We start from the raw sequence: 26,643 nt of genomic DNA on the forward strand, positions 1-26,643 counted from the left end.
TCTCCCTCTTTAAAGCCCCTTCTTCCTCCTGTCACTGTTACACCATTCATTTTCACAGCGGCAGAACAGAATATAAATTTGATGCCTTAGGGCTCAGCAAAGTTAAGAGCATGTTGCATTAGGAAGTGCACTGATTGGTCTAAATTATGTAAGAGCAAACCAAAGCACTTGGGAATTTGCTCATTTGATATAAACAATAATAATACAAAAATCTAAATGCCGGCGTTCCTCAGCTGTGCTTGGTCCCCAGGTTGGGGGGGAAAGCTGCCCCCGGTGCCTGCCCCACTCTCAGTCCTTCTGGGTGCTGGGGCCATGAGGTTTAATCACACACACACAATTGTGAGAGCCTCTTTGAGGCGTGCCCCAGTTCTATCCTTTGTCCACCTCTGCCACTCTTTGCCTGCTGTCCTGAATACAGAAAGCCCGTCTGGAGCCAACAACCCCCTGGTCTCGGGCAGCAGCTTGCTTCCTAGCGCTCCTCCTGGTCTTCTGAAAGTGTCAGGGAGCAAACAGGTGGACGGGATTATAAAAAGCACCCCTAGAAGAAAGCCAAGAGCTGGTGGTGGTGCTGGTGGTGGAGCATGGCCAACTCCGATGTGCATAATTTAGAAGAATATAATTATTTCAGGATCCTTCCTAAGACATCTTGAGACGGTGACTCAGGTGAAGTGCTGCAGGCTTTGAGGCTGGATTGCTGCATTGCTTTCTACCGCTGAAGAGCAAAATGGCCATGTTTTGCTTTATTTCATCATTAGAAATAGAAGCAGCTTCATAAAATATTTATATTTCTAAAAATAATTGATTTCCTTTTAAGACCCTTGAAGTGAAACCTTACGATGGTGTAAGTGTTGTCTGGGTCATATTCTAAAGAGTAAAAACCATAATGAAACAGCTAGCGTGAGTCACTTCACAGGGAAGACCGATAGATTCATTTAATTACTTTACACAATACAAACTTTGCTCTTCGGCCTCTACAATGAGAAATCCTCCGTGCCTTCCCAAGGAGGCTCGAGGCGTTCCCTGCTGGAGCTGTGAGCAGTGCGGGGCTGAGCGGTGTGCCTGCACAGAGGAGCAGGGCTTCACGTCCTCTACCAAAGGATCTAAGGTAGAGCATCAGAGATCCCCCCAGCAAAACAAATAGCACTTCGATATTTTGTGATGTTTCTCCAACTTTAAGCCATGGTTTGCACACAGCCAAGTGCATGGTGAGGATTACAACCCATGTGAGAGCCGCAACACACAAACATCCGAATACCAACATTTGCTCTGGAAGCAAAGGACTTGCAAGTGTGCGCAGAATGGGCACAACCCTTCCACCTAATACTTCTCTGAGTAGTTGTGCCAGGGAGGTTGCCCTTGTTTTTTGTCAGTCATAAAACAAGGATTGTCTTGGCCTCCCCTGAAAGAGAAAGGTTTGATAACTCCCAGAGAACAGCGTGAGTCTTGTGCAGGTACATCTCCCCGCCGGGAGGCTGCAGAGGTGCTGTCCGGGGTCACTTAAGGCAGCTTTAGCCCCGTGTGCCATTTCCTCAGTGGATCTCCTGCAGGCCCTGCATGCATCCCAGCTGCCTGGTTCGCAGGCGTGGAGCTTCCGCCTTCACGAGGTGCAAGCCCGACCAGGAAATATCTCCCGGTTTGATCCGTGCCTACAGCTGAGCTATTCACATGGTGGGATTTACACAGGCAGGAGCAAATTGGACACCTGCACTGGGAAAGCTGAGTTAAAGCCAAAATAAAAATCAACCCCCAATTGTTTAGAAACGGCTCTGCTATTATGCATCAAGGGCATTGTCTGCGGCGAGACAATTTGTTTTCAGTGTCCTCAAGATGCCACAGGAGAAAGGCAGCAACATCTTTCTCAAATTCTTGTCAATTGTTCGAGAGGTCTTTAGCAAACACTGGTGGCATATACATACAAATCTTGTAAATTCCAGCATGCCTGAGCTCTGCTGCCTAATAATCAGGCCTTAACAACACATTAAAGGCTAAGCATTGAAGCCCCGTGCCCTGTTTGACATGCAGCCCTTGCAGCCAGGGGTGTTGAGCCAGATGGCTTTGCCGGCTTCAGATGGCCATGGACATGGCTGCGGTGGCCGAATGCCACAAAGGGAGCCTTGGGAATGAGATGGGAGGCTCCTGGGGACACATCCCCTCCCTCAGCCTGCTGCTGGGCTTGGCAGGGTGCTTGGCACTGCGGCTGGCACTGCTGGGGATGCCGCACGCGTGCCCACACAGCACGCACAGGGCGATGCTGTAGCAGCAAGGCTGCGACTCAGCTGGGGCTAACTGAAAGGCTATGCTGGACCATGGCACCATGAATTCTTGATTCCTCTGCCCGGGCTGCTTGGAGAGAAATGTTAGTTACGGAGTCTTGCTCAGGAGAAGTAAAACATGAGAACAAAGAGACGGGGCCATGAGCACGGGGTTCCCTGAGCCATGCCGGGCTGCAGGGTCCCACAGCAGGGGCTGGGGTCCTCGGGGTGCTGCGCTCCCGAACCACAGCAGCTCTGCCTGGCTGTGTGCATGCCCTGAAGCCGGGACCCTCGCCCCCCTCCTAATCATGCTTCAAAAGCAGAGTGACCGCAGGGAACCGTGTAAGAGTAAATGGTGAGAGGGTTCGGCAGGGAAAGGGGCAGCCGCGAGGCTGGGAGACGGGGCCATGGCAGGACGGCAGGCTGCTGGTGTCGTGAGGCTGTGCACGCTGATTATTGCACTTCATTATCTTAATTCTGCATCTTAGATCCTGCCACTAATAGCGCGAAACATTATTGAACTGGAAATGTCACTTAATTATTTTTTAAAAAATAGGCTCCGGAAGGTCAAGTGGGTGGAAACAGCAGTGAACGCAGGCCGTGCTGCTGGTCCTTCAGCAGCAAATGTGTCCTCTGCTCTTAGGGCCAGTTGGCTGTGACGTGAGCTGGCCACTGGGCTACAAATTACTCGTGTCCTCTGATGACCGTTGTCAAGAAACTGTAAGACCTTCTGCTCCCGAAGGAGCCTGCGGCTAGATGTAATGACCTGTTTCCACTCATGCATTAGTCATAGAGATTATTAATTAATGTGTTATTGTGTTTTTTTTAAAATCATCTGTACTAATTTTAGGAAGGATTTAGGCAATATCATGGCATTAAGTGCAAATAACCTGGAACGAAGGGATTGTTTCTGCGGGCGTTGGTATTAATGCCTTTCCTGAAGCGCTCGGCAGTGGGGGGGGGAGGCATTAACGGTCCCATTACGCAGCGTTGCACAAACGGCGCGTGGTGCTCGTGGAGGGGATTTAATGGCTTGGTGCAATAACAGCCTAAAAGCTGGCAAGGGTAAGATAATGGACTGTAAAAAATATATGTTTATTGACACTTTCCCTCATTGTTTGGCTTCTGCAGAGCTGACTCTCGGTGAGGCTGCACTGGGCACGTGCATGCACCCCATCCAGCAGAGGCACAGTTGGGATGCTGGAGGTGGCACGGCCCCAGCCCCGAGCACCTTCCTCTGCTCCAGCCCGGGCAGAGCCCACTGGTGGACACTGGGGAGAGGCGGCGGAGGCAGCCACAGGTGCCCCCTTCAGCCTTCCCCTGCAATGCATGGACTTTGAAGGTAAGCTCAGGGAGGAGGCTGGTGTCACCGTCTGTCCCCAGGTCCTCGGTGCTGGCTGATCATCTTGCTAACACAACACGGAGCCCTTCCAGAGAAACGCTGCCGCAGGCTAAGGAATAAAATCCCCACTAAAGAAGCCACGAACTGGAATTATATCATTTCTCCTCACACAGTGAGATGGCACAACTTGGCCCCTGAGGATGCATTTCTCAGTGTTATTCAGCATATTTTCAATATTCAGACCTGGGCTGCATCCCAGGGAGACACGGGGCTCTGCCCGCAGGGTGCTTGTGCCAGTGGCTCCTTGCAGCACCAGCCAGGCCAGCAGGAGCAGAGCTGTGCTTCACGGGCACGTGCCACCCGGCTGTGTTGTGTGCCTTTATGTCTTGTAAAAGCACTAGAGCAGCAAGCCTTGCAGGGCCTACCTCCAACCCAACACAGAGACATCAGCAGCCGGGGAGTGATGGTGCACACGAGGGGCTGCTCTTCTTGACAGGGGCTGCAGGGCAAAATGCCCTCCGGAGAGGGGCATTGAGCTGCAGCAAGTACTTTCTGTGCCTGATGAACCTAACTGCTCTGTGACCCGACACTGGGCACAGCCTTGTTTGGCCTCAGCTTCTAAACACAGGGTTAGAAGAGGGAAAAACTGCTCGGCTGCTTCCTCCCGTGGTAGCAGCGGGGTGAGGAGAGGCTCCTCCAGCTGCAACACCCGCACCACACAGCAGGACAGGCTGGCACCGCCTGTGGAGCTTGCTCTGCCCTCAGCTCCGGTATCTGCCCATGCAAACAAAATATTAGCAAGTGTTTTCTCACTTTTGGGATGATTTCAGATTTAATTTTTAATGCCATTGATTTCCTCAGATCCTACACATTTGCAAGCTGTGATTTGCCTGGAACGTGCCCGGCTGCGCGTGCCGGACAGGAGCGTGCACGGCAGCGAGCAGGGGGCCGGCAGCCTCGGGGGTTGCAGCTACCCTGAGCTGTTGTGTGAAAACAACCTGGGGATAGGAGGCACCTGCGGGAACCCAGGCAGTTAGTCACACGGCTCCTGGGATAATTCTTCTGCTTGGAATCTCATGCACGGATAATTATTACCCTCTTAATTTCATTGCACAGTATTGTGATAGGTAGCTTCACCTCTCCATTTCTCCCATACAAAACTCTCATTAGCATTCTCCGCAGTGAGATTATTCCCCACCTGAAGGAATTGAGCCAGGCACAGGCTGGTGCACGCACCCACGATGCTGTCGCTGCCCTTGTGCTGCTGCTGCCCGCTGGGGGTACCCGCAGCAGGGGGCTGCCACCACGGCTCCTGCTCCAGACCACGCGAAGCTGTTCGCCTCATGCCTCTATTCAAAAAAAAATAAAAATAGAAAGTCAAAAAAGGAAACTTCCACTTAGCCTTTCTTATGGTCCATAAAATGCTGCTGGAGGCAGAGACAGCTGCCGATAAAAAAGTTGCAGTTGGTAAGGAGAAGTTACGGTGGTCGCAGGGGGTGGCTGTGACTGCAGCTCCGTGCTGCTCCTGCACAAACCCTGCTGCTGCTGCAGCCCCCTCTGTTTCCCGGAGTGCTGTGTGCCTGCAGGGCTGGGTGTCTCAGGGCAGGACCAGCAACAGGCCCATCATCGGGGGGCAGGAGAGGGTTAAAGGAGGCACCAGGACAGCCTAATTACCCTCAGGAGTGAGGTTACAAAAGGCTGCAGGTGGGAGCAGGGCTCTGAGAGCTGCTTTCCCCAGCCTGGAGGATGAGGACGGATGGTGCTGGTGGTGTGGGGGCTGGAAGGATGGGACTGATGCCTGGGGGGTGGCTTGGAGGTGAGTCTGGGGGGGAGGCAGTGGCCGCGACCTGCTGGAAGATGCTCTGTCACCTCGGTTTGGTTCTTGGAGGCTCCCTGTGCCTCCTCATCCCCAGCAGAGGGGGAGGCGTGAGGGGGGAGGGGGCCCAGGGAAGGATGGATTGCAGCTGCACCTTGGGGCTGGGGGTGCTGCAGGCATTCCCAGTGCAAAAAGCAAGGACCTGGTCCCTCAGCGCTGTGCTTGCAGCCCCAGCAGGGTGGGATGCCTCTCCTTGCTGCCCTGGGACATGGCCAGGCAGGGCGTGGGGCACTGCAGCCACCTTGGGGTCACCACGGCCCCTCGATGATGCTCATGATGATGCTCACAGAGGGCTGACACAACTGCTTAACAGCAGGGTTTAAAAAAAAAAAAAAAAAGAGTTGCCATGGTAACTGCCAGGCATTCTTTTAGCATACTGGTATGGACCACACCAGCACTGTGTGCAGCTGGAGTCCTGCAGGGCAGTGGGAGGATGCCTGGGGCCGTGTGTGCCCTTGCCCCATCCACCTCGTGCTGCAGAGGGTTCCCAAAACATGGGGGCCAATTCCTGCACCTGGCCCTGAGGATCCAAGCAGCTCCAGCTCACACAACCACCCTGCATGGTGCTCCCTGCAGCCAGGCTAACGGCGAGGTGGCTGCTCAGCACACGGGGCTCCAAGCACATCCCAGCCCTTGCTGCGGTTCCTCCAGCAAATGATTCTGTGCCTCGGTGGCAGCATTTGTGCCCCATGATGCTGGGCCCAGCTTCTGTACAGTGCCAAGGAGCCCACACAGGGCAGCAGCATCGCGGCGAGGTGCTGGCTCCTTTCTGCATGCCACCTCGACGGCCTCGCTGCCAACTGCGCCTGGATCCTTGGTAGCAGTAAAAGCGGTCCCTTGGTGGGTGGGATTTTTGGCATTTCATCTCACTTCCAAAATGAATAATTTATACAAGCCGTTACTGGAGCCCAGAGTTAAACAGTAAATGTTCCATGCGAACATGCTCATATATTTCAATGTTAATATCTCTCCAATGGGTTTCCCTGGCTGGCCAAGCCAGAACGGGATTGCCACATTGCTTATTTACGTAAAATATCATGAGCTCACCTTCATTTGCATTTCCAGAGTGCCATTAGGGTGATTGGAGCACCAGAGCCCAGCCAGCTGACTGCAGCTCCTGGTCTGGGGCAGGGCCCCAGGGCAAGCTGAGAGCAGAATTTTTTGTCAGTCAGGAGCATGGAGCTTGGTGGGGGAGCACCTGGGTGCTGGAGGCAGCTTTGGGGCTTCCAGAGCCCAGACTTGTGCTTTGCTTTGTGTAGCAGAGCCTTTAACACCAATTACATCTGAGACCCTTCTTGCTAGGGAAGGGTAGAAGAACAAAACGTGATCCAGCAGCCTGTTGAGGTTGTCTCTTTGCTTTTGGTATTTAAAAGCCTTTCAGAAAAGCCTGCAGGGGTTCACCCACGTTTTCCATGTGCCAGTACCCAGTCAGGCCCTGGTCATGTACAGTGCCTGCAGCTCCGGTTTGGGAGGGATGGACCAAACCCATCTCAAAATGGCTGTGCTCACCATACGTGCGTTCTTGCTTCTTCCTTCTGAGCCATTTGCTGCTTAGAAGATTTTCACCTATCAGTTTCAGTTCCCCTTCCAGAAATCGCATATCCCTTAAACGGACTTGAATGTAATGATGCAAATGCAGGAAGCAGGTAATTAGTCTCTGGGGGCTAGAACTGAGATTCAAGCAAAGAAATCATTTCAGATGGATACAATTCAGCCTAAATCAGAAAGGCAGAAATCCCTGAAGAGCAGGCTGCTTTGGGGAGGGGTGGGGTATGAGCAATGCCCCTGGAGAATCAGGTCCTCTGCCACCAGCATTGGAACAGGGGAGGGGACGACTTGCTGGTGTTTCACTGGAGGAGATGAGGCTCCAGAAAGGGCAGGAGTGTGCACCTTGTGCTCCTCTGCATCGCCTCAGAAAGCACCGATGGGCCTCAGCTCAGCAGTGCTGTGCCTGCCTGGACCCAGCTGTCGGGCTCACGCACAGGCTGGTGCTGCTCTCTGCCACTCACCGCAGCAGCAGAGGCAGCTTCAAGACAGGCAGAAACGATCTCCGTGTTGTTCTTTGTGCACACCGTTGTCTTCAGCTGACTTTGCTGCAGGGGCTCTCTGATGTTCCCGGTGTGCTTTGGGGCTCCCTGAAGCTCCGGGTTGCGCAGCCACAGGTCTCAGGGATGGAGAGGAGGGGATGGTCCCTGGCAGCTGGGATGCCCATTGACACATCTTCTGCTTTGCTGTGCTCCAAAACACAGAAAGGATTTTCCAGACATCTGTGCCTGCCAGTAAAACCGCCTAGCTTCATCTTTTTAAGCACGTTTTCATCTGTTCCTCTTCAGCCCCTGCGAACTGCACCTGGTGCAGCTCGGGGCTTGCCTTGCTCACGCGACCAGGAGCATGCAGCGTGCGCTGGCAGGGCCTAGGGAGTGACAGCTCCAAGCGTTGTGGATGTGAGCTTGAGCTAGAGGAGAGTTTCTGAGGAAAGGCAGTGAGGGTTGGTGGGGGAAAATTAATTGAACTTATATGACAAATACTTGCAGACCTAGAGCAAGTGCATATATACCTGGAAGAATTGTCTCAAAGAGAGCCTATTGTGGCTGCTGTCGCTCGTTCTGCTCCTTTTTCATACCTTTTTTTCTCTTGAAATTGATATGAGCTGGGGAGATAGTGAAAGAGGAGTTCATTTTACCCAAAAGAAAACTCAGAGGCACCTGGTCTATTTGGGAATATCTCCACAGGCCGTCATTGTCTGGCCGTGCTGCTGTCTGGGCAAATTTAGCACATAGCCAGTGGGCTGCTGCAACAGGAGTGCTGTGATTTCAGGAGAGCTATAAATTGATATTCCCCTGTAATTGCAACAGCACACCTCAGTGCTGTTGCCGTAGCAAGAAAATGGTTCTCCCCAATGCACTGGGGACTTGGCAAAGATGCTGGCACAAACGGGATAATGAATGTTAGATAACTTGTGTTGTTTCACAGACTGAGCTTAAATATTGAAAGAGCAACATCCCTGTATCTGAGAGGGGCTTAAAATTATCTTAAATCTGAGGCATGTTTTCCTCTCTGCACACAGGGATTTGCATGGGGACCTCACTTCAGCGTTAATGGGATTTGTGAGTTTGGAACATATCCTAATGTGCTGCCTCCTTGGTATCTCTTGTCTAAGTAAAACAAGTTTGAATTTTTCATCTTAATTGCAGACCTGCGATGTGGAATAGGTATTCTTGTACTGAAAAGCATCCACTTTCAGATCCGTTCTTTGGGGTATGTAACGACAGAGGCGTGTCCCTGCTCTCTGCACGCTGTACGTGGGGGCCCGGCTGTGTCCCAGCAGCGCTTTGCATTTCATCGCTCACTTCAGCCTGCCAGAAAATCCCCAAATACGGGGTGTCTCAGGCAAGACCCCTGCATGTACGAGCCCAAGCATGGCGTTCAGCGAAGCAGTGTTGCTGCTCACTGCTCCTGGTCAGCCTGCGGCCTCCTGGGACACTTGGGCAATTCCCTGTGCTGCCTGGGACCTGGCTTCCCCATCCTTAAAATTGGGTTTCTGGTGTGGGTTATGGCTGTTACCCTCCAACTGTAGGAGAACTCTCTAAAGTTGCTACTGTAGTGGAATAAAAAGTTATCTCCAACCCTGCAGGGATTTGGCAAAGATGCTGGCACAAGAATAGTTTGTAATGAGCTTTAAGACATACTAATGAAGAGAAGTATAATTATTATTACCGAGTTCAATTACAGCCCCTGGATTACAAATATTCTCCCACAATCCCTCAAGAAAGAAATGCATCCTGTCTCTGCAATTAAATAAACTGCATATCAAGGGGTAGGAGGAGGATTAAACTATAGAAGGGAAAATTGATTCGGCAGGAGGCTGGTGGCCCCTCTCTTCCTCCTGACCAGCTATCCATGTTCAAGGAGGCGGCCAGGCTCTGCCCAGCGCGGTGCCTTTACACGTGTTCATTGTGAAGCGGGTGGCTGGCCTCCTTCCAGAGCCTTAGCATCTGCACTGCTGCAGCTGCCACGTTAGTGGAATCCAATAAACTCCATCCTGAAATATTTATGGAAGTGCACACCTGTACATTTCTGCTTCCCAGAGATGCAACCTAGGCAATTCTTCAGGGGATTTTCCTGCCCTGACTGCTAAGCATAGAGACAAAATTGAAGGATTCGCATGTTTCCTACCAAGGAGCATGACCGAAGGCACGAAGCAGGGAGAAATGTGCAGGCAGAGCACAGCCACTGGTCAAGTGCTGGGGAAGCGGCACATGGAGCGCAGGGAGCTTGGCCCCAGCCACGCAGAGGAAACATCAAGCAGAGGTAAAAACATGTTCTCTGGAGAGTGACAGGGTCCAGGGGCTGGAAGGGCTGCTAATGTGCACTCGGGCTTGTTGGCTTGCCTCTGGAGAACTTCGAGGGAAGGAGAAGCCAGTGCTTTGCTGAGGGCTGGCCGGGGCAATGAGGGGTGTCTGATGTCTCCTGTTTGCAGTGAGAAGTCTGTGATGGGGAGGAGCAGCCCCACACTGGTATGGGGTGTGAGGACCAGGATCCCATCCAGGGCAGCTCTGCTGGCATTGGGGTGGCGGGGATGAGCGGTCCCCAGGGCGCAGCGTGGAGCAGTGTGGGATGCCCCAAACTGGTCAGAACTGGGGTGCTGGTACAGCTCTACCACTTGCTGCTTTTAACCCTCACATCCATCCTGAAAAACTTTGGATGTTAGGCATAACAGCAGAAGTCGTTGTGGGTGTTCCTCTGCAGGACATAAAGAAGTGAGAACGAGCTTCAGCAACCACACAGAAAGAGCTGGGGTGGCCCTGGTGAGCCGCAATGCCTTGCAGGGCCCTGCCTGGTGACTTGGTAAGCAGGATGGCAGAATTACAGCCCCAGGGATCTTAGAGCTTCTCCTTAAACACCGCTATTGTCTGCAGGGTCGTCTCTGGAAATGATGGAGCTACCGCTTGTTTAAATTCTCTCTGAACCTGATATCAGAAGGCATTTCTTGTGCAGGCTGATTATTGTTTAATCTTTCCTGCCTAACCTGGTTTACGCAGTGCTTCAGTGCTACCTTTTTATCACGCGGGCTGTAGGAAGCTTGTTTGCGCTGTGAACCCTATGGCTTTGTTCCCTCAAGTGTGCTACCCGTGGGGAAACTTTTGTCCAAACAGCCTCAAATTCCCCAAAGACAGAGAGCTGTCGGCTTTGCTTTCTAGTCGAAATGACAACATGGAATATGTGGTGTTTTTCCTCTGCTCATGGCTGGTTTCCTATTCAGGCATCCTCACATCAAACCCAGTTGTCAGGACATCTGCAGCGTGCCAGTGCTGCTGCTGGCTGCATGGCAGGCACCTGAGGGGTGGATGTTGTGGCTGAGGCCAACCAGCCCAGGGAAGGAGACTGCACCCAGGGCAGCGTCTGGGTGCCTGCAGTCTCCTTACAGCGTGCAGGTGTGAGGGTGGCAGGTCACAACCCTCACAAGGCAGCAGGTGATGTGTGTGCTGTGACGGCGCGTAGCGGAGCTGCTCCTGGAGAGCTGCTCCCAAAGGGAACGTAGGAGACCCACCGGTGAGCTCCGAATGCAGGTGGTGGAGGTCTGCTTGCCATGTAGAAAATATTTAAACAGTTGTAATGAAGGCCTGGCTTCATTACTGGAGCCTTGTAGGGCTGATAACCGAATCGCTCCTGCTGCACTCATGTCCCCTGGTGAAATGGATGCATGAGCGCGCTGCACTTGAGGGCACCACAGCAGTTGTCTTAGCGTGAATCTTGCCAATGGAACAATATTGCTTGCTGTTGCATGAACAGAACATGTCTCCTCTGATTGTTTTTCCTTGCTCTTTTGAGATAGATGCTGTCTGAGGAGCCCCATTGGTAGAAGGTCTTTTCTGAGGTGCAGAGGCAGCTTTTTATATGAAATCTCTCGTATCAGTAGCGGAGGGGGAAAAAAAACCCTCTAAGTGCTTTGCAGATGAAGCTTGTTCCTTTTCTGCAAGGAGTCGGTAAGACTTGGCAAGAGACTGACCTCGGTGGCCCATTCCATGGTCCCTCTCTAGGGTGTTTCAGCTGTAATTATCCTTTTTTAATTTGGGGAGCTATTGAACTGTAGCAATATTCCCCGAGTAGCTTAAACTGCCACTCCTGTAAGATACCAGGGAAAAAAAAAAGATGTCTCTCAATGAAAATGCTGATAGTTTTCTTTCTCTGATAAGCCCTGGCCCAGCACCTCTGCTTGGACCTGCTCTGTCCTTGGGGATACCACTCACCTGCCCAGCAACTGGTAATTCTTGAGAGCCAGGAATGGAATTGTTGAGGTTTTATAACTTCATGTATTGACTTATCACAAGTGACAGAACGAACAGGAGTTAATTCCATGACAGAGTATCTCTGCACAGCAATCATTTCAAAGGCAAATAGAAATGTCTATAGACTCGGGGCTCGACTTGCCAGCACCCCGGCAGGAGGTGTGCTGGTTCCCAGAGCAACACTTCAGGATGGGGCTTCGTGGGCATGTGGGCATCGCTCGGCTAAAAGGCAAGGCTCGTCTCAAGCTGGGTTCAAAGGGACGTGCTCGTGTGTTAAGATCAGGTAAAACTCTGTAAAATCAGAACGTGAAATATCCTGGCAGCCTTCCATGCCCAGGCTCTTTAGATTTGCCTGTGCTGGGGGGCGATGAATGTGGTCCCGAGAGCCTGCATGTGCTGAGCGGCAGGCTCCAAACCCAACAAATGCTCAGTTGGGGGTGGCTGCCCCTCGCCCCCCGTTAGCAGCAGGCTCTTTGCTTCCCTGAGCTGCTGCTGAGGCTGTCCTGAGCCTGGGGACACAGTGGAGCAGAGCAGTCCCAGCAGGATCACACAGCGACACACTTTTCCAGCAGCTGCAGGCTGCCCCGTGCTCCTTCTGTGTGCTTAGCAGGGACTTGACAAATTCTGATGGGAGCAGAAAGCGCTCGCTGGTACCTGCTTACGACAGAGGGAAGAAGATAATTTGTTTGCATCCCAAAAGTGGTCCCTGCAGGCAAATTTTGAGGCAGGTTTCCAACCATCTCCCTTCGGAGATGCCAAGCAGGCTTTAAAAATCTTTTATATTTTTAGCAGCAACATAATATCGGTGGAAATTTAATAAACTTCACCATCAAATATTTATCCCATTACAGTGGCTTAAGTAATTTAAGCTGCTGAAATCAACACAGTGTTTTTATTTTTAATGAGCCTTCTGTAAAACAGCCTCTTCTGTCATTGTCAGGTGTGCGTGGAAGAGAGGTATGTTTACTCGGAGCACTTTTAATCTCCCCAAAGAAACAGTGTTAAATAATGTAGAGCGTTTACCAAAACGCTGCCTGTCACTGGTAGAGAATCTACGTAGGGCTCTGCAAGTTCGGTGCCTAGGGTGGAGGAAGAGGAGGCTTCCCACTTTGTGACCGCTGCCCAGGCAGCAATTTCTGGGCAGGATGGGCTCACAGTGGGGTTTCTGCTCGGGATGCAGGAGCCAGCAGCCCCTGCCAAGGCTCTCCTCCAGCCCCCGGGGCTGGCTCTGTGCGCCCATCCCTCCACGGGTGCTCTTTGGGGTGGCTGTGCGCTGGGTTGAGCATGGGGAAAGCTGCCACAAGCATGCACAGAGGATTTGCTAGGCTAAGGGTTGGACTAGATGATCTTAGAGGCCTTTTCCAGCCTGAATGACTCTGATGCTATCAGGAGGGGAGACGACACTGAGCTTTGCCACCTCTGCACCATCCGCAGGTTTGTGTGAGAGCTGCCTTCACCCTCTTTCACCTAATAAAGCAGTGCAACGGTGACTAAGCAAAGAAATAATGCTGGGAGCGCCTCAGGCTTGTGTTTTGGGCTGAACACAGCAGGGTTGCTCCCACCGACAGCCAGCCAGGGCAGCTGGCGGGTACCTGCAGGCAGAGAGGGCTGGAGGAGATGGTGAGGCTGCTCCGATCCCAGCTGGGAGCAGCGGGCATCAGGGCTGCCATGTTACCTCCCAACCCCATTTGGGGCTGAGCTGCCCCCGTGTAACACTCCAACCCCGTTTTAATGCTGTGCTCGAGCTGCCTGCCGCTCTGCGGGGTGCGGAGAGGGAAGCACAAAAAGGGGAGAGGGAAAACCAGGAGGTTTCCCAGGTGTGATGTGACGAAGCCTCCACACCTTGCAGGATGAGTGCTGCCTCCTGCGAGGTTCCTGGCCCGGGATTGTGGCCGTGGCCGTGGCCGGGAGCTGCTTTTCCCACGGCCGCGCTGCATCTCCGGTGTAACAGTGACCCCCAGTGTCTGCAGCCGCCTCCCCCAGCCCTTAACGTGACGGCAGTCAAACCCCGCAACCAACCTTTCTGCAAAAAAAAATAAATAAAGTGTTGGAAAGAGAACGCCTGTTTGCACGACTGCTGTTAAGCAGCTATTAGATGGAGTCAGGAAAAAAAAAACCCTGTAAGCTGTTGTTCAGCTTTGTAGCAGCAGCACTGGGTTGCCACAGCCCTCATAATCAGACAGGTTCCTGGAGCAATGGTAATGATTTGGTCTCAGTGGGATGTTTTGTGCTGGGAGAGATTTACTTGGGTTTTGTGAAACACTTTAAAAAATCAACATTGCTTAAAGCAGTTAAAGCCTTGGAGGGGGAGGAAGCCTTGGGCAGATCGGGTGCCCTGAATTCATTGGCTGGTGTTTGCAGAGTGCCTTGGGAAGGGTTTGTCACATAACCACTAGAGACAGTAACAAAAACCAGGTATTTGCATCAGAACTGGGGAGGATCTTATTGCCAGCAGCGAGCCCTGGTTGGGATCTGGCATCCCTGGTTGTACAGGTGGCAGGGAGGGCAGCGTGGTGCAGCTCCTCTGCCAGCCCAGCACCACAACTGTCCCGCTGCAGACTGTGCTTCTCTGGATGCTCAGATATCCCTTAAGGTTTTTCATTAAAGTAATGAATTTCATATTTTTTCTTTGCTGCTCTTTCACGCAAAGCCAATGTACTCTGCTCAGTTGTATTAATTTCTTCAGATTCTAGCATTCTACATTTGGTTCTTGATAAGATATTAGAAAGAAATCCAAAATAAGGCTCAAAAAGAGATTTTTCATCTGGCAAGCACCAAATTTAATTGTGAGTCATCAGTTCCCTGTTGTTGCTCTGTCTGGGCTCTCTAGTTCACAGTGTGAACATTCCTTGGTAGTTAATATGAAGGTTTTATTTGGGTTTGAGTGGTGCAAAGGTACTCCAGATAGCACTGCCCTGGGCAGCCGGTGTCAGAGGGCTGCCGACTCACCTGAATGTTTCAGTTCCAGCTAGTTCTATCAACTCATCAGCAGTTCTTCCAGGAGACAGTGGCTCGGGCAGCCCAAAATCAGCAGTTCAATATTCAGTCATTACCTGAGTTGGCATGACAACATCGTGGCAGTGTGACTGGAAGGAATGGTGGTGAAAGGGCTGTCTCCAAAGCCCCTGCTAGACTAATTCATCCTGCCAGAGCTGGCTCTGTGAGGAGGCGCTGAGAGCAGGAGGATGCTGCAGCCCAGGTCTCCCCATCCCCAGCTACGAGGTGGGGGAACCTCATTCAGCTTTTTCCCCAGGTGCTCTTAATGAAGAAGAACGCAGCCACCTGAGCTAAAAATAACTTTTCAATAGCAGGAAAAGACCAGTCCGCGCTCCTGCTGGATGCTTGGTTGGTTTGATAGATCTCATTCAACAGTTCACAGCCGCTGTGTTTACAGGCAACATTATTTTTGGCTGCTGTCCCCAGCATGTCACTAATGTTTAACCAAATGAACTTGGTGGATTATAACAGACAGGGACACTGGTGGAAGTGACAGGCACAGAGACAAGTGCTGCAAGAAGCTAATTTACACATCGAGTTTCACAGCCTGACCCTCCCTTCCTGCACAATAAGCTCATCAGCTGCTGCTTTATATCTGCCAGCCAGCTTTCATAAAAATGAGGGAGATCACAAAATCTCCTTTTTTTTTTTTTTTTTTTTTTTTTTTTTTTGGCCTGCCTGCTTAGAAAACCGATTCTAATAAAAAGCACTTTATAATATTGTTGAGACTAAGTCCTCTTTTATGTGGAAATGTGAATTTAATGTAAATAGCTTGTGCTGCTCTGATTCTCTTGAAGGGCTTCTTGGCTGTTAGCAGTCTCTGCACAGTCTTTCAAGTCACTCAGGAGACACTGCCTGCTGCTGAGATGTGGACTGATCTTGGAGGGGGTCTCCATTCTTGCTGCCTCTCCTGGGATGCTCTCTGCACTATGTGATGGATGTTTTCTCCGAGAGGGATCAGCTGTATTTCAGAAAATGCAACATCTGCAGTTGCGAAATTGCCATCATTTTCTCATGAAGTAAGGTTACTGTTGGAGAGAGAACGCAGTGACCAGAATACAAGAGCTCTGCAAAAAGCCCTGGCACTCTGAATTTGTGTGTGCAAGGTGCTGCATCCCCTCACTCCCTGGTGAGTCTGGCACCCAGAAAGACAGAGGGGAAAGACATCCCATATTGAAAGCATCTCGGCACTCTATTTCTGGTATGTGTTATTTGGCTGTCAGAGAGAAGAATTTTGAAAGGAGAATAGAAGACTGGATCCATATCGAAGCAGAGGTGCAAGGGTTAGCCCTGGGTGCTGCCTGATGCCCTTGTCGCTCTAATATACATGTCAGCTTTACAAAGCAGCATAAAGAATGAGAAATGCAAAGAGTTATAGAAATAATTTATTTAAATCCTCAAAATTATTTTTTTTCTTACTATTTTCAGTTCACGGGGGGAATTAAAACAGCAACCAAGTTTTCCAGCAACTGAAACGCTGCTCTGCAGCCAGCTCCAGTCCTCTTCTGTTTACGAGACAATATAAGTTTTCACTGTATAATAAAAACAATCATCTGTATTCTTTGGCTGCAAGCAACAACACAGTGAGAGAGTGGAGCAAGACTTGATGCTTTTGGAGGAGAATATGAATTATCTCAGCCGCAGAACAAAGCGCAGAAGACCCCTGAGCACTAAGTGAAATTGCAAAACAACATATCAGGAATGTCTCTGAACCTCAGTAGCTTAACTGGGAGACATTCTGGTTTTGAGAAATGTCTCACCTGAATATTCTCAGGGGTACATTGTTGCCACATTTCTGAGATTCAAATTGTTGCTCATGTTTTTTAAGGGCAGGTTGCATGGCCAATAATTTTGTCTGCTGACTTGGATTGTGGAGCACAGGTGACATCCTCAAACCTTAGAGGACTGTGGTACGGCTCTGAAACGAGCGAGAATATTAAAGGCTTGCTATATGAAAATAATAATAATAATAAAAAAAAGCTCCTGTGCCTTTATCCGGACAGAATTATGAAAATCCCCATAGTGTCCTCAAAGCACGGAATTAACAGAAAACAGGGATGTGGCTTAGTGTGAAGGAGGGTGCTGTGGGTTGGGTTCAGGACGCTGCTGTCCCCCCGCCGCAGCCTGCAGCAGCGCTGGACCTTCGATTCCCTGCAGCGGGCGAGCATCCTACCTCACCTCCCCCAGTAAAATGAGTGAAGATAATTACATACTTAAATCTAGGTGTCTCGCTGCTTTGCTACACAGAAATTCATCTGCTGTCGTCAGAGCCCTTGAAGTTAAAGAGGGATTTGAGTTACTAACTTAATTTGTTCCCTGAGGGCTGCGGAAGCAAACCGAGAGGCATATCTGAATAATAAGTCCCCAACTGCCCATCTTAAAACCGAAGCTAGTGCTGTTCCAGATGCAAGACACTGGCAAGTGGAAGACCTGAGATGTTTATAACCCACACAGCCAGCAGGCACAACTCGTTGTTTTTCATAGGCAGCAGCCCACCAGGGAGGAGAGGGGAGCCAGCTCCTCGGTTCTGGCGTGCCAAAGGCCGGTTTTAACACCGCCCTGCCCGGGGGCAAAGCCGTGGCTGTGTTTGGCCGGGTGCTGTGCCTGTGCCCCTCCAGGCCAGGCCGGAGCCCACCTCTCTCCGCCCCGGGGGCCGAGGCCTCCCCTCGCCCCTCCTTTCGGCGGGGGCCGCCCGCGGCCAGGGCCCGGCCCCAAGATGGCGGTCGTGGCTTCACGCCCCCCCCCCCCCAAGATGGCGGCGGGCGGGCCGGGGCGGCGGGCTGGGGTTGGGGCCTCGCGCGGGGCTGGCAGCGGGAGGAGCCGCCAGGTGAGGGGGGCTGAGGGCCAGGGGCACGCGGGGAGCTTCCGGGGCGGCCTCTGGATGCTGACCGTGCCTCCCAGAGCCCGCCCGGGGAGGCCTCGGCCCTGCTGGCGGCGTTCGGTGGTGTGGCCCCTGCTGGCGAGCGGTTCCTACAGATGTAGTTTGTCTTGCATTTTGTAAAATAGCTTAATTTTACATGTGGTTTCATGGGCTGCAACCGTTCGGGCAGTTCTGTGCAATTAATGGTTAGTGAAATAGCCCCTCAATCCCCCGAGCAAGTTGCTAATTGCAAGGAAATATCGACTCCTTCCCTGCCATCGCTGCCGCTCGCTCCCGTGCATGGTGTGGGCTGTGTGAACGTACAGCGTGGTGTACACAGCTGCTCTGGGAACTGTGGCTTCCAAAAGACTTTAAATCTGCCCTAGGAACTGCAGGGAGAGTAATTATAAACAGCTGCCAGCTGAGTGACACTGTGTCGGATTTACCCACAGAGCTTACGTGAATGCTTCACCTTTCCCACCTTTATTAAACGTGTGTGTAACAATATAGTGCCTGAGTAGGACTGTGTGCTACAGAGTTAATTTTTGGATTCATAATTAATTGTTTGAAGTACTGTGGAAGGAGTCTGTGCAGTGTGCTGTTACCCAGCCAGCAGGCTCTGCCAGCAGATGGTAGTTCGTTCTGTTATGCTAATTATGATCTATAGCATCCCTAAGAAAACATGAAGATGGTGATTAGCCATGTCCTGCACTAGTTTATGCTTTGAGAAGATTTCTGTTGGTGATGAGCTATACGTTCTGGTCTAATGTAACCTATCTGCGCCTCTTTTTTACATGCATTTTCTAGTAATTATTTTGCTTAGTGTTGCGGGTTAGAATCAGGCGGCAGCTCCTTGACAAACACTGGCTGCTCACCTGATGGAGCCATTCAGTTTCACATCTAGCCTTGCAACTAATGAGATCTGGTGATTTGTTTATTTATTTATTTCAGGTAGCTTCACAATCTGATTTTTCTTCCAACAGTCTTCTTCACGCAAAGCAGCTGACAGACAACCCTCAAAGAGGCTAAAATGTGAAAAAAACAGTCTATTAAAATCAGAACTAGAAGGAGCATGTGGGACTGGAAACCTTGCAGTGAGGAAAGCAGCACTGAAAACATCTGCTGAGAATTCACATTCAGAAGATTCAGGAGACCATAATATAATTCAACAGAAAAAAGGTGAAAGCATTCCAGAGACTAGTGAAGAGAGACAGGAAAATGAGCATGATGTTTCTTTGAAGCCATTTGCAGAGAAATCAGGTAGTGCTCCTTCAAAAACAGAAAGCAATGAAAATCTGCAAAATCATGTCAGCAGTGAAGAGGAGAGTGGCTCTGAGACTGTACTTTCAGATGAGTCTAGCTTGAAGGATGGAGGTGTCCCAGAGACACCAACGGAACTAGATAACAGTGCTTTCCTGGATGAAGACAGTAACCAGCCAATGCCGGTGGACAGGTTCTTTGGAAACATTGACTTTATACAGGTAAGATGGTCAAAGTCTGTTCACTTTTTATAGACTCAGTTCTGTTCTGTTTCAATATTAGGCAAGTCTCAAAATTGTAGGCAAGCTTGACCGGTGTTGGTAGCTGGATGGAGAAATATCCCCATCCACCAAGTGGAATGATTTGTCTCTGTCAGAGACAAGCCAAGTTTATTTCAGATGCAAAGTCCTTCTTGGTTAGATTTTATTGTTCCAATTCTCTAAGGTAGCCTTTTTACTCACAAAGATATACATAGCTGTATTACGGTGGAACAATGTTATCCTTTCAAAACAGTTTTTCATTGGTCACTGGTTCTTAACTATGAATATTTTAATTATTTGGGATGGAAATTGGTTTATGGCCACCTCTGCTTTTGGACTGCTTAGGAACCACAATTTTAAATTTGAATCCCAGGGCTGCATTTAACATTATCTACCTTTGGACAAATGATGCTTTCATCTTTCAGGTGTTTAATGAGGATTGGTGTTTAGTGGGAGACAACTTACAGTTTAGTGGGAGTAGTAAGGATTCATCTGTAGAACACTTAACCCCCTCTGAATCCTTTTCAAGACTGCAGAAGGAATGCCAGCCCTCACTTTGACCGTGAGCCTTGGCTGATTCAGACAGGCTCCCCTCCAAGTGCTTCTGCTTTAGCTAAGGGTTTAATTGGATGCCACCACTTCCAAGTGAAGAGGTGTGTGTTAATGCCTCGTGTATCGGTGTGGAAGAATGGGAACTGCTGGAGATGTAGGAGGTCTGCTATTTGCAGCAACTTGACGTAATGACTTTATCTTTTTCTTAAAGGATCAGCCAGCAGTTGCACTCCCAAGCACAACAATGAGCAGGCGGGAATTCAGAAGGCTACATTTCATTGCAAAGGAAGATGAGGAGGAGGAAGAGGATGTTCTCTAGCAAGAAACTGTAAGACAAAGGAAACCTTTTTTCTTTCTGATGGTGTAATGGTGGTTGGCTGTACCACTAGCATTTGTCAGCGTTTGCCTTTTCTTAAAACAGAGAACGGGTATAGTTTGTTTCTCTGGAATTGTCAGATGCAGTGCTCTCCCACAACTTTCTGGGGCAGTTTGAATTTTCAGTGAATTGAAAATAAATTGTAATTTATCATTTTATCACTATCAGTTATAATAAAGCATGGAAAACAAGTTTTTATTATTTTGTTACAAACTTGAGTTCATATTTATAGGGAACATTTGGCCTACTCTCCCTCCTTTCTTAAAAATTATCAAGTAAATCATCTTAGAACAGTCTTTTCTTTTTAATTCTGCCATGTCTGCCCTTATACCTAGTAAAGCAAGCAGCTGATAACACAATTCAGAAGGACACCAGCCTCCATCGTGTAAGTTTTTTTGCATTGCATTGTTTTCATCTAACAAAACAATTGAACCTTTAAAATGCAGTTCTGCTGGCAAAACTCAATGCACGTATGCATGTTCAGTGGTTTTAATTTCTGGATGTTAAGTAACTTTGTATTGCTCCTCAGTTCTCTGAACAACCACCACATGGAATGAAAGTGACTGCTTCCCTCTTCCATCAGATCAGCTTTAAGAGTTGCTCTTTTTAATAGTTTTGTAATGCAGCTTGTGCGGTATTTTCAGTCTACTTCCTAGGGTTATGAAATTATGTAAATAAGTGCATTGATGGTGGTAAAGGAAGAATAAAGTCCTCTCAGTGTAGGACTTTATCAATAGACCAAGGAATATTGATTGCTAAGGAGATGTAGGTCAGTCCTCCAAATGTAGTATTTCTGGCCTGCATTTTTAGAAAATAATGAGCAGCCTCAGATGATTTCAGGAATTGCTAACTCATCCAATGTTTATGATAATACTTTGAAAGTGTGATTATGCAATAGGCTTCCAGATATTCATTGTCATAAACGTAGAAGAAACTACTTCTAAAAATACAGAGAAAATATAGCCAGCAGATGGTTTAAATAAATATTAATTTCTACAGCTATAGCATGTTAAACATTCAAAAATCATAAGCCAAACAAATTGTATATGCATGACATGTTAATTTATTCACATTCCCACTCCAGTTGATGCATTGTTTCTGTCAACGATAGTTCTTGGCTCATTTTTATTCTAATTCTGTAACACAGAAAAATCTTAATATTTTAATAGTGTATTCATGGTTTTCAGCTCAACTCCATCTTGAAGTTTTCCCAGCTTTCCTTAAATGCCGTATCTGTTGCCTTTTTTTCTAGCCAATGTCTTCACACACAGACAACTCATTTTAGTTTCACACAGTGCAATATGGTGTTTCAGATGACATTGTTTCAGAATCCTTGCTGCGATTCCTTCACCAATATCAGAACAGTACAGCGTGTGTTTTCACCTGTTAGTTTGTGTATATTCAGTAAGGTGATCAGAGAGGATCAATCCAATACAGTGGTACTGGAAATCCTGTATTGAAGATGCACCTACTTAGATTTCATGTTGAAATGTTTGGAAGAGGATCACATTTTTTACTTCAAGTGGATTAATACGGTCTGCAGCAAAACTGCATTTCCAAGACCTATAAATGTAAGTTCTGGCTCACACGGCACTACTATCTTAATACAACTCTGTCTAGACTAGCTGAGTTTACCTGGGGAAGTAACAGAACCACTGATAAGACAAATTAAAACAGAGCTCTTCCATAGAGGTAAGTGAAGTATGCCATTTACACAGCACTAAGTATCTGCTGCTTCATTCATAAACAGCTTTCCCCATGCTAAATCTTTCTAGACTGCATTGGTCATGCTATATTATACCTTATTAACTACTCATGCACCTCTACCTCCACATAAAGATGGCAGTGATTTTTTTTTTAAAAAAAATACTCATATTGATTCCATTGATGGGTCTTGAATTGTGATCAGCTGGTATTTAAAAATAGAAAATTATCTATTTGGATTTTGTTACCTGAGAGGTAGGGAGTGTTTTACAGAAGCAACATCCTTGAAAGCAGCAAACATGATTATTATATATTAAAACTGCATGCATTACTTCAAGCAAGCTCAAGCTAAAGAGGCGAAGACTATTGAAAGGAGAGAGATGATAAAGAACAAAAGTGGCAAATGCAAAGATGCAGCAGAGCCTTGCTATTCCTTCTAGAGGATCTGCATCTATGCAACAGTACATGAAGGGTCATGGATGAGTGCAGCTATTTTGCAACAAAAAAGTCAGCAGCTCTGCTGCTGAGTCACTTAGCACCTCTGAAGTTACACAGGTTGTCTACCTGGAAAAGGCACAAAGCAATATAATTACCTTCAAATATTCTTTGTTTGGTCTAATGTTCATAAAAATAGTCTACTCAGATTAGATTTTAAGAAGTATTTTGTGTAAGTTTCTGTTTACTGTAAGTTTTAGGCCTATACTTATCATAGTAAGAAAGAGATCATAAGGTATAATCAGTGTCAGCCTCTGGCCTCATTTTTACACAATACAGTTATGAGTCAGACTACCACGCTGTTGTTTAAGGAACACTGGTAGTAAGCGAGAAGGTGGGAGAATCAGGCATGATCTGAACATATGCTTTTTGAGATTGCAATTGAGTTAAGGCACTGGTGGTGATAAAGGAAGAAGTCCTTGCCAGAAGAGACTTGCTAAATAAGTTTTTAAGAAATTAAGAAATGAGCTATTTAAAAATGCCACCATCTTACATGATTTTGTAAAAAGCAAGTCACTTTTGGAGACAGCACTATGAAATCTCGTGGGTTTGCTTCCTTTTTCTGTAAATTTTCGTCTTGTCACAGCTGAGATTATGACCCGTTTTCTTATGGCAAGCAATATGTACAAGTTTTAGATTATCTATGGTAAACAGTAGCTGATAGAAGTATTCCCAGTTCACTTCTCTTCCATCTCGTGTTTTGACAGCTTCTGCCAGTTCTGGGACAACAGTACGTTTCTTCTCTATTCTGTAAAATGCAAAAGAGAAAGCAACATTGCCAGCAAAACTCTCTCGTGATATTTCTTCATCTTCCTTTTAGGGCAAGGTAGATGTTGAATTCTTTCACCATAACTAGTTCCCCCCCCCTCCCCCCCCAAGAAATTAGTTTAGCAAATCCCATTTGCTTCACAAGTGCACAATGCCTGAAAACAGGTCTGATGGTTTTCACCAGAGACACGTATAGACACATTATACCTACATGTGATCAAGATTCCAGGTACTGAAGAGGATTCTGCTTTCCCTGTTACTGTAGGGGTTGATGGAATGCTTACATGGGCAGTCATCTCTGTCAAAAGGTCCCTGTAAAACAAAGTAGTTACAATGAAAGGTGAACTGTTCATCATGCCAGCTCAGTCCTAGCCCAGGACTGTCACAACTTCACTTGCTGTGACCAGAGACAGATCATGCATGCTGTGATACCACCTTACCAAACCTCATACTTCTCTACGCAAGCATCCAAATAACCATCTCCTTCCCTTAACATCTAATGTTGTCACTGCAAGCCACGTTAGCACTGAGACTCTGCTTTAGACAGGGCTGAACGTACCTGACAGGAGAACCATCCCTCCATAGTGCACAGGCGGACTGCTTCCTCCTCTCTCCTGTCAAAGTAGCAGCCATTATATTTCGCAGATTTCAGTTTATCTGACATCAGGTCAATTATCCTTTTATATGCATCTCTTGCTGTAGGATGAACTTTTGAAATAAAATTATTAACCTAAAAAAAAAAAAATCCTTAGTGCTTGCAGCACCTGAGGCTCTTTTACAACCACTATGTTGGACTATAAATCATTTTATATATATGTAGTCACAGAATTACTTTCACTAGCAAGTTGAAAATAAGTTACCTCAACAGAAACTTTTACCTCTTTCATGTAGCTTCGTATTCTGCTTTCACAACTGTACCGCATATAGCTTGATTTGTTCTTAAAACGAGACTCTAGACCTAGAGAGTTAGATAAGAGAGTTGTAACTTCGTGCAATACTTTTAGTTCTCTGCATCTGCTTAGCTGGGCATTTATCCCTTCTTTTCACAAGATCAGTATGCAGGGGTATTTTTTTTTTGCCATATTTATTTAACTGGTTCAAGGCTATCCCCGCTGTCATGACTTAAAAGGACCTTCTGTTTCGAGAACAGTAGCTGATGTTTTAGTTGTTAAATGTTTTTCATTAATGTGCACACATGGAACATTCAGAGACTGTGAGAAGATGACTGAATGATCTGTGACAATGACCTGGAAACTGGAGAGTGAACTCACAAACAAAGTCTAAAGGAAGGTTGGCTGGCTAATATATGCAAATTATCAATATGTTATCAGCAAGTCGTTAGATGAATGTAAATGTGCTCTATGAAATGTCAGTAGGGGAAAAAAGTTACTTGTATTTTAGAACTGTACTGGATAAGGAAATAGGGAGGGTTTTTTAAACTCATTTCCTGATACATAAATATGTACATACTTTAAAGAAACTTTAAAATCTTTCTGTTACTCCTGATGAACACCACACCCAGGGGAGCCGGCTCCTTCCTGAGGCATCTACCTTCGAACCACTTGCTGTCCTCCTGCCTGTCCTCTGCCGAGATGTTCTCGTGGAGGTTGTGGATGAGGTCTGCCAGCAGCTTCTGTCTCCTGGGCGCCTGCTCGTCAGACAGCAGCTTCTGCGCGGCCTCGACAATGGCATCCCGCTGGCTGTGGAAGGCGGCCAGGAGCCGCTCCACGTCGCTGACACCTGCGGGGGTCAAAGCAGGGCTGGCTCAGGGAGATGTGTACTGGTGCGGGCCCTTCACAGACTCATAGCATGGCTTGGGCTAGTAGCGGCCCCAAGGATCACCCAGATCCAACCATGGGCAGGGATGCCACCACCACATCGTGTTGCCCAGCTCCTCGCCCAACCCAGCCTTGACGCCTCAGGGACGGCACATCCCCAACGTCTCCGTGCAGCCCGCCCCAGCGCGTAAGCCCCCGGCCCACTCACAGCCCTGCCAGCTCTCCCCGGCGCCCAGCAGCACCAGCTCCGTCTGCGGCGGCAGCGTGCGGAAGAAGCCCTCGCTCAGCTCCGTGCCGTCCTCGTACAGGCACAGCCGGCTGCCTGCCAACGGAACCTGCCCCGCGGGCGGGTCAGGGGGGTGCCGGCAGACCGGGGACCCTCTCCCCGACTCCCGGCCGGCACCTGGAGCAAACGGCAGCCCTTCCTCAGCAGCCCTCGCAGGCTGCCGGCCGCCACCCCGAACTTCTGCGCGCTGCCCGCCCGCCTCAGGCGAAACCCCCTGAGCGGCGCCTCGGCAGCCATATTCCTGCCGCCCTCCCGCTCTCCCGCCGCCGCTGTGCGCATGCGCCCCGCGGTTTGGCGGGGGGGGCGGGGGGGAGGCGTTGCCAGGGCGACGGGCGGCCCGGCCGCGGGGCCGCGCTCAGGTGAGGGAACGGGCCCGGCCCGGCCCGGCTGAGGGGGACGGGGCATGGCGGGGGGCGGCTGGGCCGGGAGCCGCTGAGGGGCTCTGCCCGGGCCCCTGCAGGGTCTCTGTGTGGGGCTGGGGCTGCCCGTGACCTGGCCCGGCTCCCCGAGCCGTTGTCGCAGAGGCCTGCGGGACGCTGTCCTCCTCCCCTCCCACCAGGCCGGCTGGGGGTATGGAGGGAGGAAGGGAGGGGTCAAATTAATTAATTAATTAATTAATTAATGTCGGCAGGGACCTGGGAGGTCAGTGAGGGTCTGTCCTGCCCGTCAGGACCTTCCTTCTGTTGCTGTCCCTGTCAGTGGCCTGGGTGCATGCATAGGTGTGAAGCAGTGCTGGGCAACTTTTGGCTGAATTCATTCTTTTCTATTATCGTTATTTTATTATTATTTTCATCTTGCTCAAACGCACTCCGTATGTCTGGGTGCTCACCGTGCTCATCAGGCTGCACAGGAAATCAAAGGGTTGCTCCTGGGCATGTCAGAGCAAGTAGTTTCAAGTTCTGTCTTATATTAGTAGGTTTAATATAGTCAAATTGCCGCCCAAGTTAACCAAACACTAACTACTAGTAAAACACTCAGCATAAGAATATGCTGAGTGAGCTTCATGGTGCTAGTATTAGTTAAAGAAAAATTAGATTTATAGTCATCAGCTGCTGATTTGATGGACCATGAGATTGAATTCCTGGCCTGTGGTATTTCAGTGTTCCTTTATTGCCCTTCTAGGGATTTACCTTAAGTTTAAAACATCTTTGTTTTATTTAGCTGACTTCTGCAGGATGCCACACAAGATTGGTTTTATAGTCGTTAGTTCATCAGGACATGAAGATGGCTTCAGTGCAAAAGAGCTGATGGTTCACGCACCAACAGTGAACGGATGGCGATCACCAAGGTACTACCAGCAAGAGGAATGTGTATTGTTCTAAAGCACTCAGTTTAAAATGTGTGGGAGATGTAGCATGCATGTTCAGAGTAGTTTACCACATCCCAATCCAAATCCATTATAAAACCAAAAAATCTTTAAGTTACTTTAACTCCATGGAATCCTTATCCTGAGGTTCAAAAAAAAAAAAAGCTTTGGTTACCCCCTGAAGACAGTATTACATTTAAAAAGAGACCTTTAAAAGAAAAAAAAAAAAAAAAAAAAAAAA

At 48.8% G+C, this 26,643-nt stretch overlaps 3 protein-coding genes and 1 long non-coding RNA gene across 4 annotated transcripts in view; 3 read left to right on the plus strand and 1 right to left on the minus strand.

Moving 5' to 3' along the window:
• The first annotated feature begins 5,281 nt into the window (after nucleotides 1–5,281).
• Nucleotides 5,282–9,230, plus strand: LOC118177306. The gene is made up of 2 exons (XR_004755752.1): nucleotides 5,282–5,410; nucleotides 8,538–9,230. It is a non-coding gene; the product is annotated as an uncharacterized LOC118177306 (long non-coding RNA).
• An 8,264-nt stretch (nucleotides 9,231–17,494) lies between these two features.
• Nucleotides 17,495–20,256, plus strand: C21H1orf174 (chromosome 21 C1orf174 homolog). Its single transcript, XM_035344509.1, has 3 exons — nucleotides 17,495–17,584; nucleotides 18,601–19,098; nucleotides 19,901–20,256. Exons 1-3 carry the CDS (start codon nucleotides 17,510–17,512, stop codon nucleotides 20,006–20,008), a joined length of 681 nt encoding a protein of 226 aa, XP_035200400.1. The 5' UTR covers nucleotides 17,495–17,509; the 3' UTR covers nucleotides 20,009–20,256.
• Nucleotides 20,257–21,105: 849 nt separating this feature from the next.
• On the minus strand, nucleotides 21,106–25,390 carry DFFB (DNA fragmentation factor subunit beta). The gene is made up of 7 exons (XM_035344508.1): nucleotides 25,214–25,390; nucleotides 25,019–25,145; nucleotides 24,584–24,772; nucleotides 23,911–23,990; nucleotides 23,592–23,762; nucleotides 23,244–23,344; nucleotides 21,106–23,012 (listed from the first exon to the last, which is right to left on the minus strand). Exons 1-7 carry the CDS (start codon nucleotides 25,373–25,375, stop codon nucleotides 22,796–22,798), a joined length of 1,047 nt encoding a protein of 348 aa, XP_035200399.1. The 5' UTR covers nucleotides 25,376–25,390; the 3' UTR covers nucleotides 21,106–22,795.
• The window catches only part of CEP104 (centrosomal protein 104), a 19,376-nt gene continuing 18,065 nt past the window's right edge, over nucleotides 25,333–26,643 (plus strand). Inside the window, exons 1-2 of the mRNA XM_035344507.1 lie at nucleotides 25,333–25,455; nucleotides 26,258–26,384. Of these exons, the coding sequence (XP_035200398.1) occupies nucleotides 25,374–25,455; nucleotides 26,258–26,384 (209 nt within the window). The 5' untranslated portion in view covers nucleotides 25,333–25,373. The remainder of the gene's footprint in view (nucleotides 25,456–26,257; nucleotides 26,385–26,643) is intronic.

This window comes from Oxyura jamaicensis, chromosome 21 (assembly GCF_011077185.1).
Source record: "Oxyura jamaicensis isolate SHBP4307 breed ruddy duck chromosome 21, BPBGC_Ojam_1.0, whole genome shotgun sequence".
In the NCBI taxonomy this organism is placed as follows: Eukaryota; Metazoa; Chordata; class Aves; order Anseriformes; family Anatidae; genus Oxyura; species Oxyura jamaicensis.

Coding starts and splice junctions, on each gene's coding strand:
- C21H1orf174 (XM_035344509.1), top strand. CDS start 17,510: ATGGCGGCGGGCGGGCCGGGGCGGCGGGCTGGGGTTGGGGCCTCGCGC. Junction 17,585..18,600: donor GCAGCGGGAGGAGCCGCCAG/GTGAGGGGGGCT, acceptor TTCTTCCAACAG/TCTTCTTCACGCAAAGCAGC. Junction 19,099..19,900: donor GAAACATTGACTTTATACAG/GTAAGATGGTCA, acceptor TTTTTCTTAAAG/GATCAGCCAGCAGTTGCACT.
- DFFB (XM_035344508.1), bottom strand. CDS start 25,375: ATGCGCACAGCGGCGGCGGGAGAGCGGGAGGGCGGCAGGAATATGGCT. Junction 23,991..24,583: donor GGACAGCAAGTGGTTCGAAG/GTAGATGCCTCA, acceptor CTAACTCTCTAG/GTCTAGAGTCTCGTTTTAAG. Junction 23,345..23,591: donor AGGGATGGTTCTCCTGTCAG/GTACGTTCAGCC, acceptor TTTGTTTTACAG/GGACCTTTTGACAGAGATGA.